The sequence below is a fragment of the Daphnia pulicaria genome, chromosome 6 (assembly GCF_021234035.1).
Source record: "Daphnia pulicaria isolate SC F1-1A chromosome 6, SC_F0-13Bv2, whole genome shotgun sequence".
Lineage (NCBI taxonomy): Eukaryota > Metazoa > Arthropoda > Branchiopoda > Diplostraca > Daphniidae > Daphnia > Daphnia pulicaria.
Window position 1 is genome coordinate 9,205,854 of NC_060918.1, and position 21,139 is coordinate 9,226,992.

Sequence of the window (21,139 nt, forward strand, 5' to 3'; positions counted from 1 at the left end):
GTAGAGCGCTGAACTCGTGTTCAGAACGTCCGGGTTCGAATCCCGGTGGGTCCGCCACTGCAGAACCGATCTGGTCGTCCTCCAAGCCTTACCAGGATCAATTTTGAATAATTTTTACTGATTCTTTTACTGTAGGTTTAGTCTGGTATTTTTTCCAAGTTGTGCCAGGATCGATTTTGAAGAATTTTGCCTGGTTCGTTACTGCGGGTTTGATCGAGTCGTTTTCCAAGTTTTGCCAGGATCGATGATTATGTGTGCAATAATAATTGTTTCTATTTGCGTCTAGGGCCATAGAATTATTCCGGCGACGCCGGTGTTCTATGATATTTTTCCTAAATCCGGTTTTGAATGTTTTTAGCCCGCCTGTCAGGTTAGGTAGGCCAGTTTAAAGATTAAATGTAAAAAACTAGTAGTCGTTTTTATTTATTTCAGCGGCCATATAATCTATTCCGGCACAACCGGTATGTGTACAGGCACGTACGTATCTGCGGTATTCCCTGTATTTTGACATTTGCATTGGTTACACCAGAAGTCCAATATAGTGACCAACAAAAAGTTTATTGGCTGATATGTCAAGTAGCTCAGTCGGAAGAGCGCTGAACCCGTGTTCAGAACGTCCGGGTTCAATTCCCGGTGGATCCAATTCCAGATTATCCCGAAAAGAGGTCGATTATTGCAGGTTTCATTTTTCAAGCTTTGCCATAATCGATTTTGAAATTTACATTGGTTATACCAGAAGTCCAATATAGTGACTAACACAAAGTTTGTTGGCTGATATGTCAAGTAGCTCAGTTGGAAGAGCGCTGAACTCGTGTTCAGAACGTCCGGGTTCAATTCCCGGTAGATCCAATTCCAGATTATCCCGAAAAGAGGTCGATTGCAGGTTTCATTTTTCAAGCTTTGCCAGAATCGATTTTGAAATTTACATTGGTTATACCAGAAGTCCAATATAGTGACTAACACAAAGTTTGTTGGCTGGTATGTCAAGTAGCTCAGTTGGAAGAGCGCTGAACTCGTGTTCAGAGCGTCCGGGTTCAAATCCCAGTGGATCCAATTTTAGATTATCTAATCTTTTCTGTTTGCGTCCGAGGTCGTAGAATTTTTATTCCGGCAGCGCCGGTATTCTGTGATATTTTTCCTAGATCTGGGAATGTTGAGACCGCCTGTCAGGTTAGGTAGGCCAGTTTAAAGATTATATGTGAAATAATAATCGTTTCTATTTGCGTCCGAGGTCGTAGAATTTTATTCCGGCGGAGCCGGTATTCTGTGATATTTTGACCTAGATTCGGGAATTTTTAGACCGCCTGTCGGGTTAGGTAGGCCAGTTTAAAGATTATATGTGAAATAATAATCGTTTCTATTTGTGTCCGAGGTCGTAGGATTTTATTCCGGCGGAGCCGGTATTCCGTGATATTTTTCCTAGATCCAGGAATGTTTAGACCGCCTGTCAGGTTAGGTAGGCCAGTTTAAAGATTATATGTAATGACCTTTAGTAGTCGTTTCGATTTGTTTCGATGGTCATATAATTTATTCCGGTGCAACCGAAGTCCAATATAGTAACTAACAAAAAGTTTATTTGTTGATATGTCAAGTAGCTCGGTTGGTAGAGCGCTGAACTCGTGTTCAGAACGTCCGGGTTCGAATCCCGGTGCGTCCGATTCCAGATTCTCATGGAACCAGGTGGGCAGGTCCCAATTGATGTCCAAGAAATGTTTTTATCCCAGAAAAAAATGTGTTTAAGGCTCAGAGTGCCTAGAGTCCAACATAGTGGTCACAAATATGTTAGCTGGTTGATATGTCACTTAGCACAAATGGTAGTGCACTGGAATAGTATCCAGAAGGGCCGGGTTCGAATCTCGGAGACACCGCTTAAATGGTGGGTGACATAGGCGATTCTGCCAAAAAAGTCTAAGGCTAATGAGTAGTAGCCACCGTGTGTGTCCCCAGGGGCGCGAACCATGTAAAAGTGGGGGGCCGCTACCGCCACTGGGGCATATGCTGTGATCAAACGCTCATGGACGGCCCGAAGTCGAGCTGAGAGGATCTTGGTGCCCGTTGTAGCGGACGGCATTGGTTCCTTAAAGTTACGGCGGGTGCACGACTCTAAACTGTGGGACCTTACGGACCCGAGCCACAATCACGGCGTGGATATTCCCTCCCCTGGCAGACGTCCACGAAAGTGTTCTAAGGCGAAAAGCCGCGTCTGTTTTTATGTATATGTTCATTGTAGATTATGTGGTTCGTAATATGAGTATCTAAGCCATGATTCCGTTAGTGTGATCATATGGCTCGTCTGGAACGTCTCCAGGAGGCACACGGGGGGCCCGGGTTCGATACCCGGTAGCTGCTGATGCCGAAGCCCTCTCTCGCCGAGTAGGGCTAGGATTTCAGTCAGGCCACGAGCTACGTTGGTGCCGCAAAAGGCTCCATCGATAAATAAGGCTCCGCCTCAGTTGAGGGAGGCCTACAGCTGCCGACCGTGTGGTCTGGGTTGTCGCAGAGGGCGATATGACACATCTACTGCTGATTCTCATAGCCAAAAGAGTTATGTTGAAAAAGTTTGCCCAAGTAGTATGCAGTATAGCTCAGTTGGTAGCGAGCCGTCGAGGCACTCCGACGCTCCGGGTTCGATCCCCGGGTACGTCAGAGTCTCTCCACTCGAGATCCTTGGTTTTTAATTCGTATTTCATTAATACTTGTGGTCGCGGCAAAAGATATGCCAAAAAAGTTTATTGGCCGATATGTCGTCTGGCTTGATGGTTAGCCAGCTGGCGGGGCACGCCGCCATTCCGGGTTCGATTCCCGGGATCGCCAGTGTATCCCATTGATCAGGGACTTGCGACATGCAGGTGCTGTGGTAGGGCGAAGCCTCCTGGGGACGCCCAGTGATGCCGAACGGGGTCACCCCACTGGGGAAGACCTCCCCGGTCAGTACCGGGCTACCATGACACTTGCTTTTTTGTAATAGAATCAATGCATTGGGTGAACAAGGTAGTTGTTGCTAGTGCCATTTATTATTTTTTTGGTTATTTTGTGAGTGTTACATCATCAGAAATGGTAAGTGGTGTATTCCGGCCAAAAAGTTCTTCGGACCGATCAGAAATTTTGTCTTTCATTGTAACATCCTTGCTTGGTGATGCAAGGAGTTGGCTTTCAGCATCCGTAGTTGAAGTGGCCGGAATTGTAATTTTTAGCAGTGGGATCTGTGGAGTCAGTGATGACGTTTGCTGCCCTGGGCTGAATGCATTCCGTTTTCCAGGGATGAATGATGGTGGACGTTGGAGAGCCGCTTTTTGGCGGTCCAATTCGGCCTGTTGTAGATTGATATTCGCCATGGTAGCCAGTCGGCGCTCCTCTTGAGCGATGAAGCTGCCAGCTTCCCGTGCTTCAGCCCGGGCTAATATTTGTCTGCTTTTTTCTTGCTCCAGTTGTTGCAGTTCGTCTCGCTGGGCGACTGAGAGGTAAGCCATCGGAATGGATGGTGGAGGTCTGGCTCCATATGGAGCTCCCCGGCGTCTCATGGGTTGATGTCGAGTTGTATATCCAGATCCGGAGGGCCCGGATTGGGTAGGATCATATCCGCTCCGGAGGTTGCAGAGTGGATAAGCTCCTGCTGGGAGAATCCGGGAGAGTCTCTCGCGGATGCCGTTCCGATCTCCGGCTAGGAGCGAGGCAGTGAAGCAGTCTTTTACAATGGCCTCTGCTCTGATGATGTTTTCGTTCGTGTGGGCCATCCTGGGTTCTCTCTCTATATTAGAGGGGTGTTTTATTAAAAACAATTAATTTTAATTTTTATGGTACAGAGTACACAATATTTTTATCAAAAAATATATGTAAAGGGTTTATCAACTGGGGGCGTATTGCCAAGCCAGGAAAGAGTAAAAAATTCGACTGGGAGTGTACAATACACAGGCCAGGAATGCAACACAGAAAAAAAAGTGGGTTTGTGTTATCGACCTACAGAATGAGGTTTTTCCAGAAGTAAAGAGAAGGTAAGTGACGGCGTTGTCTCGGATTGCAGACGGGCCGGGAGCGACGTCAATTGTAGAAAGGGCTCCTTCGATTGGTGTGGCTCTATCTCAGCTGGAAAGATGGTCCTAGCAGGAGGTAGATCCAGGCTGCTGGTGCTGCGATGTCCAGTTGTGGCTAAGGCGTCGGGCGGTAATTCAAGTGAAGGAAGAGAAGTTGGGTAGAGTGGCGAAATTCCGCAAACCAAGTGCCGACTATGGGAAGCCAGACACGACGCGAGCAGAAACACCTGTTTTGGATACATTTTAACAAAAAAATTAAACAAAAAAGTTTGGTATACCAAAAGAGGCGGAGGATACTTAGACTATTCCGGAACGAGCTGTTCGTGGCTCTCGTGTAGTCGAATGATGTAGGAACGATAAACGTCGGGGGTTTATATACCCAGATTCGCAGCGGTGGCGTTTAAAGTTCAGGGGGTAAGGAATACCCCGTGGGTTGGGCAGACAATAGTGTCAATTAATAAATCGCGGGCGTTCGAGGATTTTTCTCGAACCTTCCAGGACGTTCTAGAATCTTCCAGAACGTTCCGTATTGGATTCATGTGGTGGTTGCACTAATCCAAGATATGTCGTCCATATTTTATATTTTTTTTTTTTTTTTGGAAGGTTTTTTATGTTCTTTGTAAAATAAATAAAAGCCGTGGAATTACGGCGTGTCCCATGAATACATTTTCGGCTTAAAATTGTGAGCTTTTTTGTTTAAGCTGTATCGTCTGGTCTAAATAAGGTCCGGTTGGGCGGGCCGAGTATTGGGCGCAAGATTAACCGTTCTCGCCGAACCCGTCATTCCCTGATCCTCCCGGGCTCTAAGGCTATCCCGGGCGGTCGTAATGTCCGCGAGGGAGTTCAGTTTTATCCGCTTTCCCTACTGGTTTGCTGCCGGTGGCCAGTTGTCGACCGTCGGATAATTAAAAAATGCCGTTTTCGTATTTTTTTGTGTTGCTGGAAAATATTTTCCAAGCTTTGCCAGGATCGATTTTGAAGAATTTTGCTTGATTCGTTACTGCTGGTTTGATCTGGTCGTTTTCCGAGCTTTGCCGGGGTTGATTTTGTAGGTTTTTACCGATTCGTTACCTACGTTTATGCGGTATTCCCCGTATTTTGAAATTTGCATTGGTTATACCCGAAGTCCAATATAGTAACTAACAAAAAATGTATTGGTCGACATGTCAATTAGCTCAGTTGGTAGAGCGCTGAACTCGTGTTCAGAACGTCCGGGTTCGAATCCCGGTGGGTCCGCCACTGCAGAACCGATCTGGTCGTCCTCCAAGCCTTACCAGGATCAATTTTGAATAATTTTTACTGATTCTTTTACTGTAGGTTTAGTCTGGTATTTTTTCCAAGTTGTGCCAGGATCGATTTTGAAGAATTTTGCCTGGTTCGTTACTGCGGGTTTGATCGAGTCGTTTTCCAAGTTTTGCCAGGATCGATGATTATGTGTGCAATAATAATTGTTTCTATTTGCGTCTAGGGCCATAGAATTATTCCGGCGACGCCGGTGTTCTATGATATTTTTCCTAAATCCGGTTTTGAATGTTTTTAGCCCGCCTGTCAGGTTAGGTAGGCCAGTTTAAAGATTAAATGTAAAAAACTAGTAGTCGTTTTTATTTATTTCAGCGGCCATATAATCTATTCCGGCACAACCGGTATGTGTACAGGCACGTACGTATCTGCGGTATTCCCTGTATTTTGACATTTGCATTGGTTACACCAGAAGTCCAATATAGTGACCAACAAAAAGTTTATTGGCTGATATGTCAAGTAGCTCAGTCGGAAGAGCGCTGAACCCGTGTTCAGAACGTCCGGGTTCAATTCCCGGTGGATCCAATTCCAGATTATCCCGAAAAGAGGTCGATTATTGCAGGTTTCATTTTTCAAGCTTTGCCATAATCGATTTTGAAATTTACATTGGTTATACCAGAAGTCCAATATAGTGACTAACACAAAGTTTGTTGGCTGATATGTCAAGTAGCTCAGTTGGAAGAGCGCTGAACTCGTGTTCAGAACGTCCGGGTTCAATTCCCGGTAGATCCAATTCCAGATTATCCCGAAAAGAGGTCGATTGCAGGTTTCATTTTTCAAGCTTTGCCAGAATCGATTTTGAAATTTACATTGGTTATACCAGAAGTCCAATATAGTGACTAACACAAAGTTTGTTGGCTGGTATGTCAAGTAGCTCAGTTGGAAGAGCGCTGAACTCGTGTTCAGAGCGTCCGGGTTCAAATCCCAGTGGATCCAATTTTAGATTATCTAATCTTTTCTGTTTGCGTCCGAGGTCGTAGAATTTTTATTCCGGCAGCGCCGGTATTCTGTGATATTTTTCCTAGATCTGGGAATGTTGAGACCGCCTGTCAGGTTAGGTAGGCCAGTTTAAAGATTATATGTGAAATAATAATCGTTTCTATTTGCGTCCGAGGTCGTAGAATTTTATTCCGGCGGAGCCGGTATTCTGTGATATTTTGACCTAGATTCGGGAATTTTTAGACCGCCTGTCGGGTTAGGTAGGCCAGTTTAAAGATTATATGTGAAATAATAATCGTTTCTATTTGTGTCCGAGGTCGTAGGATTTTATTCCGGCGGAGCCGGTATTCCGTGATATTTTTCCTAGATCCAGGAATGTTTAGACCGCCTGTCAGGTTAGGTAGGCCAGTTTAAAGATTATATGTAATGACCTTTAGTAGTCGTTTCGATTTGTTTCGATGGTCATATAATTTATTCCGGTGCAACCGAAGTCCAATATAGTAACTAACAAAAAGTTTATTTGTTGATATGTCAAGTAGCTCGGTTGGTAGAGCGCTGAACTCGTGTTCAGAACGTCCGGGTTCGAATCCCGGTGCGTCCGATTCCAGATTCTCATGGAACCAGGTGGGCAGGTCCCAATTGATGTCCAAGAAATGTTTTTATCCCAGAAAAAAATGTGTTTAAGGCTCAGAGTGCCTAGAGTCCAACATAGTGGTCACAAATATGTTAGCTGGTTGATATGTCACTTAGCACAAATGGTAGTGCACTGGAATAGTATCCAGAAGGGCCGGGTTCGAATCTCGGAGACACCGCTTAAATGGTGGGTGACATAGGCGATTCTGCCAAAAAAGTCTAAGGCTAATGAGTAGTAGCCACCGTGTGTGTCCCCAGGGGCGCGAACCATGTAAAAGTGGGGGGCCGCTACCGCCACTGGGGCATATGCTGTGATCAAACGCTCATGGACGGCCCGAAGTCGAGCTGAGAGGATCTTGGTGCCCGTTGTAGCGGACGGCATTGGTTCCTTAAAGTTACGGCGGGTGCACGACTCTAAACTGTGGGACCTTACGGACCCGAGCCACAATCACGGCGTGGATATTCCCTCCCCTGGCAGACGTCCACGAAAGTGTTCTAAGGCGAAAAGCCGCGTCTGTTTTTATGTATATGTTCATTGTAGATTATGTGGTTCGTAATATGAGTATCTAAGCCATGATTCCGTTAGTGTGATCATATGGCTCGTCTGGAACGTCTCCAGGAGGCACACGGGGGGCCCGGGTTCGATACCCGGTAGCTGCTGATGCCGAAGCCCTCTCTCGCCGAGTAGGGCTAGGATTTCAGTCAGGCCACGAGCTACGTTGGTGCCGCAAAAGGCTCCATCGATAAATAAGGCTCCGCCTCAGTTGAGGGAGGCCTACAGCTGCCGACCGTGTGGTCTGGGTTGTCGCAGAGGGCGATATGACACATCTACTGCTGATTCTCATAGCCAAAAGAGTTATGTTGAAAAAGTTTGCCCAAGTAGTATGCAGTATAGCTCAGTTGGTAGCGAGCCGTCGAGGCACTCCGACGCTCCGGGTTCGATCCCCGGGTACGTCAGAGTCTCTCCACTCGAGATCCTTGGTTTTTAATTCGTATTTCATTAATACTTGTGGTCGCGGCAAAAGATATGCCAAAAAAGTTTATTGGCCGATATGTCGTCTGGCTTGATGGTTAGCCAGCTGGCGGGGCACGCCGCCATTCCGGGTTCGATTCCCGGGATCGCCAGTGTATCCCATTGATCAGGGACTTGCGACATGCAGGTGCTGTGGTAGGGCGAAGCCTCCTGGGGACGCCCAGTGATGCCGAACGGGGTCACCCCACTGGGGAAGACCTCCCCGGTCAGTACCGGGCTACCATGACACTTGCTTTTTTGTAATAGAATCAATGCATTGGGTGAACAAGGTAGTTGTTGCTAGTGCCATTTATTATTTTTTTGGTTATTTTGTGAGTGTTACATCATCAGAAATGGTAAGTGGTGTATTCCGGCCAAAAAGTTCTTCGGACCGATCAGAAATTTTGTCTTTCATTGTAACATCCTTGCTTGGTGATGCAAGGAGTTGGCTTTCAGCATCCGTAGTTGAAGTGGCCGGAATTGTAATTTTTAGCAGTGGGATCTGTGGAGTCAGTGATGACGTTTGCTGCCCTGGGCTGAATGCATTCCGTTTTCCAGGGATGAATGATGGTGGACGTTGGAGAGCCGCTTTTTGGCGGTCCAATTCGGCCTGTTGTAGATTGATATTCGCCATGGTAGCCAGTCGGCGCTCCTCTTGAGCGATGAAGCTGCCAGCTTCCCGTGCTTCAGCCCGGGCTAATATTTGTCTGCTTTTTTCTTGCTCCAGTTGTTGCAGTTCGTCTCGCTGGGCGACTGAGAGGTAAGCCATCGGAATGGATGGTGGAGGTCTGGCTCCATATGGAGCTCCCCGGCGTCTCATGGGTTGATGTCGAGTTGTATATCCAGATCCGGAGGGCCCGGATTGGGTAGGATCATATCCGCTCCGGAGGTTGCAGAGTGGATAAGCTCCTGCTGGGAGAATCCGGGAGAGTCTCTCGCGGATGCCGTTCCGATCTCCGGCTAGGAGCGAGGCAGTGAAGCAGTCTTTTACAATGGCCTCTGCTCTGATGATGTTTTCGTTCGTGTGGGCCATCCTGGGTTCTCTCTCTATATTAGAGGGGTGTTTTATTAAAAACAATTAATTTTAATTTTTATGGTACAGAGTACACAATATTTTTATCAAAAAATATATGTAAAGGGTTTATCAACTGGGGGCGTATTGCCAAGCCAGGAAAGAGTAAAAAATTCGACTGGGAGTGTACAATACACAGGCCAGGAATGCAACACAGAAAAAAAAGTGGGTTTGTGTTATCGACCTACAGAATGAGGTTTTTCCAGAAGTAAAGAGAAGGTAAGTGACGGCGTTGTCTCGGATTGCAGACGGGCCGGGAGCGACGTCAATTGTAGAAAGGGCTCCTTCGATTGGTGTGGCTCTATCTCAGCTGGAAAGATGGTCCTAGCAGGAGGTAGATCCAGGCTGCTGGTGCTGCGATGTCCAGTTGTGGCTAAGGCGTCGGGCGGTAATTCAAGTGAAGGAAGAGAAGTTGGGTAGAGTGGCGAAATTCCGCAAACCAAGTGCCGACTATGGGAAGCCAGACACGACGCGAGCAGAAACACCTGTTTTGGATACATTTTAACAAAAAAATTAAACAAAAAAGTTTGGTATACCAAAAGAGGCGGAGGATACTTAGACTATTCCGGAACGAGCTGTTCGTGGCTCTCGTGTAGTCGAATGATGTAGGAACGATAAACGTCGGGGGTTTATATACCCAGATTCGCAGCGGTGGCGTTTAAAGTTCAGGGGGTAAGGAATACCCCGTGGGTTGGGCAGACAATAGTGTCAATTAATAAATCGCGGGCGTTCGAGGATTTTTCTCGAACCTTCCAGGACGTTCTAGAATCTTCCAGAACGTTCCGTATTGGATTCATGTGGTGGTTGCACTAATCCAAGATATGTCGTCCATATTTTATATTTTTTTTTTTTTTTTGGAAGGTTTTTTATGTTCTTTGTAAAATAAATAAAAGCCGTGGAATTACGGCGTGTCCCATGAATACATTTTCGGCTTAAAATTGTGAGCTTTTTTGTTTAAGCTGTATCGTCTGGTCTAAATAAGGTCCGGTTGGGCGGGCCGAGTATTGGGCGCAAGATTAACCGTTCTCGCCGAACCCGTCATTCCCTGATCCTCCCGGGCTCTAAGGCTATCCCGGGCGGTCGTAATGTCCGCGAGGGAGTTCAGTTTTATCCGCTTTCCCTACTGGTTTGCTGCCGGTGGCCAGTTGTCGACCGTCGGATAATTAAAAAATGCCGTTTTCGTATTTTTTTGTGTTGCTGGAAAATATTTTCCAAGCTTTGCCAGGATCGATTTTGAAGAATTTTGCTTGATTCGTTACTGCTGGTTTGATCTGGTCGTTTTCCGAGCTTTGCCGGGGTTGATTTTGTAGGTTTTTACCGATTCGTTACCTACGTTTATGCGGTATTCCCCGTATTTTGAAATTTGCATTGGTTATACCCGAAGTCCAATATAGTAACTAACAAAAAATGTATTGGTCGACATGTCAATTAGCTCAGTTGGTAGAGCGCTGAACTCGTGTTCAGAACGTCCGGGTTCGAATCCCGGTGGGTCCGCCACTGCAGAACCGATCTGGTCGTCCTCCAAGCCTTACCAGGATCAATTTTGAATAATTTTTACTGATTCTTTTACTGTAGGTTTAGTCTGGTATTTTTTCCAAGTTGTGCCAGGATCGATTTTGAAGAATTTTGCCTGGTTCGTTACTGCGGGTTTGATCGAGTCGTTTTCCAAGTTTTGCCAGGATCGATGATTATGTGTGCAATAATAATTGTTTCTATTTGCGTCTAGGGCCATAGAATTATTCCGGCGACGCCGGTGTTCTATGATATTTTTCCTAAATCCGGTTTTGAATGTTTTTAGCCCGCCTGTCAGGTTAGGTAGGCCAGTTTAAAGATTAAATGTAAAAAACTAGTAGTCGTTTTTATTTATTTCAGCGGCCATATAATCTATTCCGGCACAACCGGTATGTGTACAGGCACGTACGTATCTGCGGTATTCCCTGTATTTTGACATTTGCATTGGTTACACCAGAAGTCCAATATAGTGACCAACAAAAAGTTTATTGGCTGATATGTCAAGTAGCTCAGTCGGAAGAGCGCTGAACCCGTGTTCAGAACGTCCGGGTTCAATTCCCGGTGGATCCAATTCCAGATTATCCCGAAAAGAGGTCGATTATTGCAGGTTTCATTTTTCAAGCTTTGCCATAATCGATTTTGAAATTTACATTGGTTATACCAGAAGTCCAATATAGTGACTAACACAAAGTTTGTTGGCTGATATGTCAAGTAGCTCAGTTGGAAGAGCGCTGAACTCGTGTTCAGAACGTCCGGGTTCAATTCCCGGTAGATCCAATTCCAGATTATCCCGAAAAGAGGTCGATTGCAGGTTTCATTTTTCAAGCTTTGCCAGAATCGATTTTGAAATTTACATTGGTTATACCAGAAGTCCAATATAGTGACTAACACAAAGTTTGTTGGCTGGTATGTCAAGTAGCTCAGTTGGAAGAGCGCTGAACTCGTGTTCAGAGCGTCCGGGTTCAAATCCCAGTGGATCCAATTTTAGATTATCTAATCTTTTCTGTTTGCGTCCGAGGTCGTAGAATTTTTATTCCGGCAGCGCCGGTATTCTGTGATATTTTTCCTAGATCTGGGAATGTTGAGACCGCCTGTCAGGTTAGGTAGGCCAGTTTAAAGATTATATGTGAAATAATAATCGTTTCTATTTGCGTCCGAGGTCGTAGAATTTTATTCCGGCGGAGCCGGTATTCTGTGATATTTTGACCTAGATTCGGGAATTTTTAGACCGCCTGTCGGGTTAGGTAGGCCAGTTTAAAGATTATATGTGAAATAATAATCGTTTCTATTTGTGTCCGAGGTCGTAGGATTTTATTCCGGCGGAGCCGGTATTCCGTGATATTTTTCCTAGATCCAGGAATGTTTAGACCGCCTGTCAGGTTAGGTAGGCCAGTTTAAAGATTATATGTAATGACCTTTAGTAGTCGTTTCGATTTGTTTCGATGGTCATATAATTTATTCCGGTGCAACCGAAGTCCAATATAGTAACTAACAAAAAGTTTATTTGTTGATATGTCAAGTAGCTCGGTTGGTAGAGCGCTGAACTCGTGTTCAGAACGTCCGGGTTCGAATCCCGGTGCGTCCGATTCCAGATTCTCATGGAACCAGGTGGGCAGGTCCCAATTGATGTCCAAGAAATGTTTTTATCCCAGAAAAAAATGTGTTTAAGGCTCAGAGTGCCTAGAGTCCAACATAGTGGTCACAAATATGTTAGCTGGTTGATATGTCACTTAGCACAAATGGTAGTGCACTGGAATAGTATCCAGAAGGGCCGGGTTCGAATCTCGGAGACACCGCTTAAATGGTGGGTGACATAGGCGATTCTGCCAAAAAAGTCTAAGGCTAATGAGTAGTAGCCACCGTGTGTGTCCCCAGGGGCGCGAACCATGTAAAAGTGGGGGGCCGCTACCGCCACTGGGGCATATGCTGTGATCAAACGCTCATGGACGGCCCGAAGTCGAGCTGAGAGGATCTTGGTGCCCGTTGTAGCGGACGGCATTGGTTCCTTAAAGTTACGGCGGGTGCACGACTCTAAACTGTGGGACCTTACGGACCCGAGCCACAATCACGGCGTGGATATTCCCTCCCCTGGCAGACGTCCACGAAAGTGTTCTAAGGCGAAAAGCCGCGTCTGTTTTTATGTATATGTTCATTGTAGATTATGTGGTTCGTAATATGAGTATCTAAGCCATGATTCCGTTAGTGTGATCATATGGCTCGTCTGGAACGTCTCCAGGAGGCACACGGGGGGCCCGGGTTCGATACCCGGTAGCTGCTGATGCCGAAGCCCTCTCTCGCCGAGTAGGGCTAGGATTTCAGTCAGGCCACGAGCTACGTTGGTGCCGCAAAAGGCTCCATCGATAAATAAGGCTCCGCCTCAGTTGAGGGAGGCCTACAGCTGCCGACCGTGTGGTCTGGGTTGTCGCAGAGGGCGATATGACACATCTACTGCTGATTCTCATAGCCAAAAGAGTTATGTTGAAAAAGTTTGCCCAAGTAGTATGCAGTATAGCTCAGTTGGTAGCGAGCCGTCGAGGCACTCCGACGCTCCGGGTTCGATCCCCGGGTACGTCAGAGTCTCTCCACTCGAGATCCTTGGTTTTTAATTCGTATTTCATTAATACTTGTGGTCGCGGCAAAAGATATGCCAAAAAAGTTTATTGGCCGATATGTCGTCTGGCTTGATGGTTAGCCAGCTGGCGGGGCACGCCGCCATTCCGGGTTCGATTCCCGGGATCGCCAGTGTATCCCATTGATCAGGGACTTGCGACATGCAGGTGCTGTGGTAGGGCGAAGCCTCCTGGGGACGCCCAGTGATGCCGAACGGGGTCACCCCACTGGGGAAGACCTCCCCGGTCAGTACCGGGCTACCATGACACTTGCTTTTTTGTAATAGAATCAATGCATTGGGTGAACAAGGTAGTTGTTGCTAGTGCCATTTATTATTTTTTTGGTTATTTTGTGAGTGTTACATCATCAGAAATGGTAAGTGGTGTATTCCGGCCAAAAAGTTCTTCGGACCGATCAGAAATTTTGTCTTTCATTGTAACATCCTTGCTTGGTGATGCAAGGAGTTGGCTTTCAGCATCCGTAGTTGAAGTGGCCGGAATTGTAATTTTTAGCAGTGGGATCTGTGGAGTCAGTGATGACGTTTGCTGCCCTGGGCTGAATGCATTCCGTTTTCCAGGGATGAATGATGGTGGACGTTGGAGAGCCGCTTTTTGGCGGTCCAATTCGGCCTGTTGTAGATTGATATTCGCCATGGTAGCCAGTCGGCGCTCCTCTTGAGCGATGAAGCTGCCAGCTTCCCGTGCTTCAGCCCGGGCTAATATTTGTCTGCTTTTTTCTTGCTCCAGTTGTTGCAGTTCGTCTCGCTGGGCGACTGAGAGGTAAGCCATCGGAATGGATGGTGGAGGTCTGGCTCCATATGGAGCTCCCCGGCGTCTCATGGGTTGATGTCGAGTTGTATATCCAGATCCGGAGGGCCCGGATTGGGTAGGATCATATCCGCTCCGGAGGTTGCAGAGTGGATAAGCTCCTGCTGGGAGAATCCGGGAGAGTCTCTCGCGGATGCCGTTCCGATCTCCGGCTAGGAGCGAGGCAGTGAAGCAGTCTTTTACAATGGCCTCTGCTCTGATGATGTTTTCGTTCGTGTGGGCCATCCTGGGTTCTCTCTCTATATTAGAGGGGTGTTTTATTAAAAACAATTAATTTTAATTTTTATGGTACAGAGTACACAATATTTTTATCAAAAAATATATGTAAAGGGTTTATCAACTGGGGGCGTATTGCCAAGCCAGGAAAGAGTAAAAAATTCGACTGGGAGTGTACAATACACAGGCCAGGAATGCAACACAGAAAAAAAAGTGGGTTTGTGTTATCGACCTACAGAATGAGGTTTTTCCAGAAGTAAAGAGAAGGTAAGTGACGGCGTTGTCTCGGATTGCAGACGGGCCGGGAGCGACGTCAATTGTAGAAAGGGCTCCTTCGATTGGTGTGGCTCTATCTCAGCTGGAAAGATGGTCCTAGCAGGAGGTAGATCCAGGCTGCTGGTGCTGCGATGTCCAGTTGTGGCTAAGGCGTCGGGCGGTAATTCAAGTGAAGGAAGAGAAGTTGGGTAGAGTGGCGAAATTCCGCAAACCAAGTGCCGACTATGGGAAGCCAGACACGACGCGAGCAGAAACACCTGTTTTGGATACATTTTAACAAAAAAATTAAACAAAAAAGTTTGGTATACCAAAAGAGGCGGAGGATACTTAGACTATTCCGGAACGAGCTGTTCGTGGCTCTCGTGTAGTCGAATGATGTAGGAACGATAAACGTCGGGGGTTTATATACCCAGATTCGCAGCGGTGGCGTTTAAAGTTCAGGGGGTAAGGAATACCCCGTGGGTTGGGCAGACAATAGTGTCAATTAATAAATCGCGGGCGTTCGAGGATTTTTCTCGAACCTTCCAGGACGTTCTAGAATCTTCCAGAACGTTCCGTATTGGATTCATGTGGTGGTTGCACTAATCCAAGATATGTCGTCCATATTTTATATTTTTTTTTTTTTTTTGGAAGGTTTTTTATGTTCTTTGTAAAATAAATAAAAGCCGTGGAATTACGGCGTGTCCCATGAATACATTTTCGGCTTAAAATTGTGAGCTTTTTTGTTTAAGCTGTATCGTCTGGTCTAAATAAGGTCCGGTTGGGCGGGCCGAGTATTGGGCGCAAGATTAACCGTTCTCGCCGAACCCGTCATTCCCTGATCCTCCCGGGCTCTAAGGCTATCCCGGGCGGTCGTAATGTCCGCGAGGGAGTTCAGTTTTATCCGCTTTCCCTACTGGTTTGCTGCCGGTGGCCAGTTGTCGACCGTCGGATAATTAAAAAATGCCGTTTTCGTATTTTTTTGTGTTGCTGGAAAATATTTTCCAAGCTTTGCCAGGATCGATTTTGAAGAATTTTGCTTGATTCGTTACTGCTGGTTTGATCTGGTCGTTTTCCGAGCTTTGCCGGGGTTGATTTTGTAGGTTTTTACCGATTCGTTACCTACGTTTATGCGGTATTCCCCGTATTTTGAAATTTGCATTGGTTATACCCGAAGTCCAATATAGTAACTAACAAAAAATGTATTGGTCGACATGTCAATTAGCTCAGTTGGTAGAGCGCTGAACTCGTGTTCAGAACGTCCGGGTTCGAATCCCGGTGGGTCCGCCACTGCAGAACCGATCTGGTCGTCCTCCAAGCCTTACCAGGATCAATTTTGAATAATTTTTACTGATTCTTTTACTGTAGGTTTAGTCTGGTATTTTTTCCAAGTTGTGCCAGGATCGATTTTGAAGAATTTTGCCTGGTTCGTTACTGCGGGTTTGATCGAGTCGTTTTCCAAGTTTTGCCAGGATCGATGATTATGTGTGCAATAATAATTGTTTCTATTTGCGTCTAGGGCCATAGAATTATTCCGGCGACGCCGGTGTTCTATGATATTTTTCCTAAATCCGGTTTTGAATGTTTTTAGCCCGCCTGTCAGGTTAGGTAGGCCAGTTTAAAGATTAAATGTAAAAAACTAGTAGTCGTTTTTATTTATTTCAGCGGCCATATAATCTATTCCGGCACAACCGGTATGTGTACAGGCACGTACGTATCTGCGGTATTCCCTGTATTTTGACATTTGCATTGGTTACACCAGAAGTCCAATATAGTGACCAACAAAAAGTTTATTGGCTGATATGTCAAGTAGCTCAGTCGGAAGAGCGCTGAACCCGTGTTCAGAACGTCCGGGTTCAATTCCCGGTGGATCCAATTCCAGATTATCCCGAAAAGAGGTCGATTATTGCAGGTTTCATTTTTCAAGCTTTGCCATAATCGATTTTGAAATTTACATTGGTTATACCAGAAGTCCAATATAGTGACTAACACAAAGTTTGTTGGCTGATATGTCAAGTAGCTCAGTTGGAAGAGCGCTGAACTCGTGTTCAGAACGTCCGGGTTCAATTCCCGGTAGATCCAATTCCAGATTATCCCGAAAAGAGGTCGATTGCAGGTTTCATTTTTCAAGCTTTGCCAGAATCGATTTTGAAATTTACATTGGTTATACCAGAAGTCCAATATAGTGACTAACACAAAGTTTGTTGGCTGGTATGTCAAGTAGCTCAGTTGGAAGAGCGCTGAACTCGTGTTCAGAGCGTCCGGGTTCAAATCCCAGTGGATCCAATTTTAGATTATCTAATCTTTTCTGTTTGCGTCCGAGGTCGTAGAATTTTTATTCCGGCAGCGCCGGTATTCTGTGATATTTTTCCTAGATCTGGGAATGTTGAGACCGCCTGTCAGGTTAGGTAGGCCAGTTTAAAGATTATATGTGAAATAATAATCGTTTCTATTTGCGTCCGAGGTCGTAGAATTTTATTCCGGCGGAGCCGGTATTCTGTGATATTTTGACCTAGATTCGGGAATTTTTAGACCGCCTGTCGGGTTAGGTAGGCCAGTTTAAAGATTATATGTGAAATAATAATCGTTTCTATTTGTGTCCGAGGTCGTAGGATTTTATTCCGGCGGAGCCGGTATTCCGTGATATTTTTCCTAGATCCAGGAATGTTTAGACCGCCTGTCAGGTTAGGTAGGCCAGTTTAAAGATTATATGTAATGACCTTTAGTAGTCGTTTCGATTTGTTTCGATGGTCATATAATTTATTCCGGTGCAACCGAAGTCCAATATAGTAACTAACAAAAAGTTTATTTGTTGATATGTCAAGTAGCTCGGTTGGTAGAGCGCTGAACTCGTGTTCAGAACGTCCGGGTTCGAATCCCGGTGCGTCCGATTCCAGATTCTCATGGAACCAGGTGGGCAGGTCCCAATTGATGTCCAAGAAATGTTTTTATCCCAGAAAAAAATGTGTTTAAGGCTCAGAGTGCCTAGAGTCCAACATAGTGGTCACAAATATGTTAGCTGGTTGATATGTCACTTAGCACAAATGGTAGTGCACTGGAATAGTATCCAGAAGGGCCGGGTTCGAATCTCGGAGACACCGCTTAAATGGTGGGTGACATAGGCGATTCTGCCAAAAAAGTCTAAGGCTAATGAGTAGTAGCCACCGTGTGTGTCCCCAGGGGCGCGAACCATGTAAAAGTGGGGGGCCGCTACCGCCACTGGGGCATATGCTGTGATCAAACGCTCATGGACGGCCCGAAGTCGAGCTGAGAGGATCTTGGTGCCCGTTGTAGCGGACGGCATTGGTTCCTTAAAGTTACGGCGGGTGCACGACTCTAAACTGTGGGACCTTACGGACCCGAGCCACAATCACGGCGTGGATATTCCCTCCCCTGGCAGACGTCCACGAAAGTGTTCTAAGGCGAAAAGCCGCGTCTGTTTTTATGTATATGTTCATTGTAGATTATGTGGTTCGTAATATGAGTATCTAAGCCATGATTCCGTTAGTGTGATCATATGGCTCGTCTGGAACGTCTCCAGGAGGCACACGGGGGGCCCGGGTTCGATACCCGGTAGCTGCTGATGCCGAAGCCCTCTCTCGCCGAGTAGGGCTAGGATTTCAGTCAGGCCACGAGCTACGTTGGTGCCGCAAAAGGCTCCATCGATAAATAAGGCTCCGCCTCAGTTGAGGGAGGCCTACAGCTGCCGACCGTGTGGTCTGGGTTGTCGCAGAGGGCGATATGACACATCTACTGCTGATTCTCATAGCCAAAAGAGTTATGTTGAAAAAGTTTGCCCAAGTAGTATGCAGTATAGCTCAGTTGGTAGCGAGCCGTCGAGGCACTCCGACGCTCCGGGTTCGATCCCCGGGTACGTCAGAGTCTCTCCACTCGAGATCCTTGGTTTTTAATTCGTATTTCATTAATACTTGTGGTCGCGGCAAAAGATATGCCAAAAAAGTTTATTGGCCGATATGTCGTCTGGCTTGATGGTTAGCCAGCTGGCGGGGCACGCCGCCATTCCGGGTTCGATTCCCGGGATCGCCAGTGTATCCCATTGATCAGGGACTTGCGACATGCAGGTGCTGTGGTAGGGCGAAGCCTCCTGGGGACGCCCAGTGATGCCGAACGGGGTCACCCCACTGGGGAAGACCTCCCCGGTCAGTACCGGGCTACCATGACACTTGCTTTTTTGTAATAGAATCAATGCATTGGGTGAACAAGGTAGTTGTTGCTAGTGCCATTTATTATTTTTTTGGTTATTTTGTGAGTGTTACATCATCAGAAATGGTAAGTGGTGTATTCCGGCCAAAAAGTTCTTCGGACCGATCAGAAATTTTGTCTTTCATTGTAACATCCTTGCTTGGTGATGCAAGGAGTTGGCTTTCAGCATCCGTAGTTGAAGTGGCCGGAATTGTAATTTTTAGCAGTGGGATCTGTGGAGTCAGTGATGACGTTTGCTGCCCTGGGCTGAATGCATTCCGTTTTCCAGGGATGAATGATGGTGGACGTTGGAGAGCCGCTTTTTGGCGGTCCAATTCGGCCTGTTGTAGATTGATATTCGCCATGGTAGCCAGTCGGCGCTCCTCTTGAGCGATGAAGCTGCCAGCTTCCCGTGCTTCAGCCCGGGCTAATATTTGTCTGCTTTTTTCTTGCTCCAGTTGTTGCAGTTCGTCTCGCTGGGCGACTGAGAGGTAAGCCATCGGAATGGATGGTGGAGGTCTGGCTCCATATGGAGCTCCCCGGCGTCTCATGGGTTGATGTCGAGTTGTATATCCAGATCCGGAGGGCCCGGATTGGGTAGGATCATATCCGCTCCGGAGGTTGCAGAGTGGATAAGCTCCTGCTGGGAGAATCCGGGAGAGTCTCTCGCGGATGCCGTTCCGATCTCCGGCTAGGAGCGAGGCAGTGAAGCAGTCTTTTACAATGGCCTCTGCTCTGATGATGTTTTCGTTCGTGTGGGCCATCCTGGGTTCTCTCTCTATATTAGAGGGGTGTTTTATTAAAAACAATTAATTTTAATTTTTATGGTACAGAGTACACAATATTTTTATCAAAAAATATATGTAAAGGGTTTATCAACTGGGGGCGTATTGCCAAGCCAGGAAAGAGTAAAAAATTCGACTGGGAGTGTACAATACACAGGCCAGGAATGCAACACAGAAAAAAAAGTGGGTTTGTGTTATCGACCTACAGAATGAGGTTTTTCCAGAAGTAAAGAGAAGGTAAGTGACGGCGTTGTCTCGGATTGCAGACGGGCCGGGAGCGACGTCAATTGTAGAAAGGGCTCCTTCGATTGGTGTGGCTCTATCTCAGCTGGAAAGATGGTCCTAGCAGGAGGTAGATCCAGGCTGCTGGTGCTGCGATGTCCAGTTGTGGCTAAGGCGTCGGGCGGTAATTCAAGTGAAGGAAGAGAAGTTGGGTAGAGTGGCGAAATTCCGCAAACCAAGTGCCGACTATGGGAAGCCAGACACGACGCGAGCAGAAACACCTGTTTTGGATACATTTTAACAAAAAAATTAAACAAAAAAGTTTGGTATACCAAAAGAGGCGGAGGATACTTAGACTATTCCGGAACGAGCTGTTCGTGGCTCTCGTGTAGTCGAATGATGTAGGAACGATAAACGTCGGGGGTTTATATACCCAGATTCGCAGCGGTGGCGTTTAAAGTTCAGGGGGTAAGGAATACCCCGTGGGTTGGGCAGACAATAGTGTCAATTAATAAATCGCGGGCGTTCGAGGATTTTTCTCGAACCTTCCAGGACGTTCTAGAATCTTCCAGAACGTTCCGTATTGGATTCATGTGGTGGTTGCACTAATCCAAGATATGTCGTCCATATTTTATATTTTTTTTTTTTTTTTTGGAAGGTTTTTTATGTTCTTTGTAAAATAAATAAAAGCCGTGGAATTACGGCGTGTCCCATGAATACATTTTCGGCTTAAAATTGTGAGCTTTTTTGTTTAAGCTGTATCGTCTGGTCTAAATAAGGTCCGGTTGGGCGGGCCGAGTATTGGGCGCAAGATTAACCGTTCTCGCCGAACCCGTCATTCCCTGATCCTCCCGGGCTCTAAGGCTATCCCGGGCGGTCGTAATGTCCGCGAGGGAGTTCAGTTTTATCCGCTTTCCCTACTGGTTTGCTGCCGGTGGCCAGTTGTCGACCGTCGGATAATTAAAAAATGCCGTTTTCGTATTTTTTTGTGTTGCTGGAAAATATTTTCCAAGCTTTGCCAGGATCGATTTTGAAGAATTTTGCTTGATTCGTTACTGCTGGTTTGATCTGGTCGTTTTCCGAGCTTTGCCGGGGTTGATTTTGTAGGTTTTTACCGATTCGTTACCTACGTTTATGCGGTATTCCCCGTATTTTGAAATTTGCATTGGTTATACCCGAAGTCCAATATAGTAACTAACAAAAAATGTATTGGTCGACATGTCAATTAGCTCAGTTGGTAGAGCGCTGAACTCGTGTTCAGAACGTCCGGGTTCGAATCCCGGTGGGTCCGCCACTGCAGAACCGATCTGGTCGTCCTCCAAGCCTTACCAGGATCAATTTTGAATAATTTTTACTGATTCTTTTACTGTAGGTTTAGTCTGGTATTTTTTCCAAGTTGTGCCAGGATCGATTTTGAAGAATTTTGCCTGGTTCGTTACTGCGGGTTTGATCGAGTCGTTTTCCAAGTTTTGCCAGGATCGATGATTATGTGTGCAATAATAATTGTTTCTATTTGCGTCTAG

At 46.3% G+C, this 21,139-nt stretch overlaps 4 protein-coding genes across 4 annotated transcripts; all 4 read right to left on the bottom strand.

Moving 5' to 3' along the window:
- Positions 1-2,995: 2,995 nt before the first annotated feature.
- On the bottom strand, positions 2,996-4,252 carry LOC124342017. Its single transcript, XM_046794980.1, has 2 exons — positions 3,962-4,252; positions 2,996-3,748 (listed from the first exon to the last, which is right to left on the bottom strand). The coding sequence occupies exon 2, from the start codon at positions 3,732-3,734 to the stop codon at positions 3,027-3,029; it is 708 nt and encodes a 235-aa protein (XP_046650936.1). The 5' UTR covers positions 3,735-3,748; positions 3,962-4,252; the 3' UTR covers positions 2,996-3,026.
- A 3,956-nt stretch (positions 4,253-8,208) lies between these two features.
- On the bottom strand, positions 8,209-9,465 carry LOC124342006. The gene is made up of 2 exons (XM_046794963.1): positions 9,175-9,465; positions 8,209-8,961 (listed from the first exon to the last, which is right to left on the bottom strand). Exon 2 carries the CDS (start codon positions 8,945-8,947, stop codon positions 8,240-8,242), a length of 708 nt encoding a protein of 235 aa, XP_046650919.1. The 5' UTR covers positions 8,948-8,961; positions 9,175-9,465; the 3' UTR covers positions 8,209-8,239.
- Positions 9,466-13,421: 3,956 nt separating this feature from the next.
- Positions 13,422-14,678, bottom strand: LOC124342018. The gene is made up of 2 exons (XM_046794981.1): positions 14,388-14,678; positions 13,422-14,174 (listed from the first exon to the last, which is right to left on the bottom strand). Exon 2 carries the CDS (start codon positions 14,158-14,160, stop codon positions 13,453-13,455), a length of 708 nt encoding a protein of 235 aa, XP_046650937.1. The 5' UTR covers positions 14,161-14,174; positions 14,388-14,678; the 3' UTR covers positions 13,422-13,452.
- Positions 14,679-18,634: 3,956 nt separating this feature from the next.
- On the bottom strand, positions 18,635-19,891 carry LOC124342016. The gene is made up of 2 exons (XM_046794979.1): positions 19,601-19,891; positions 18,635-19,387 (listed from the first exon to the last, which is right to left on the bottom strand). Exon 2 carries the CDS (start codon positions 19,371-19,373, stop codon positions 18,666-18,668), a length of 708 nt encoding a protein of 235 aa, XP_046650935.1. The 5' UTR covers positions 19,374-19,387; positions 19,601-19,891; the 3' UTR covers positions 18,635-18,665.
- Positions 19,892-21,139: the final 1,248 nt, after the last annotated feature.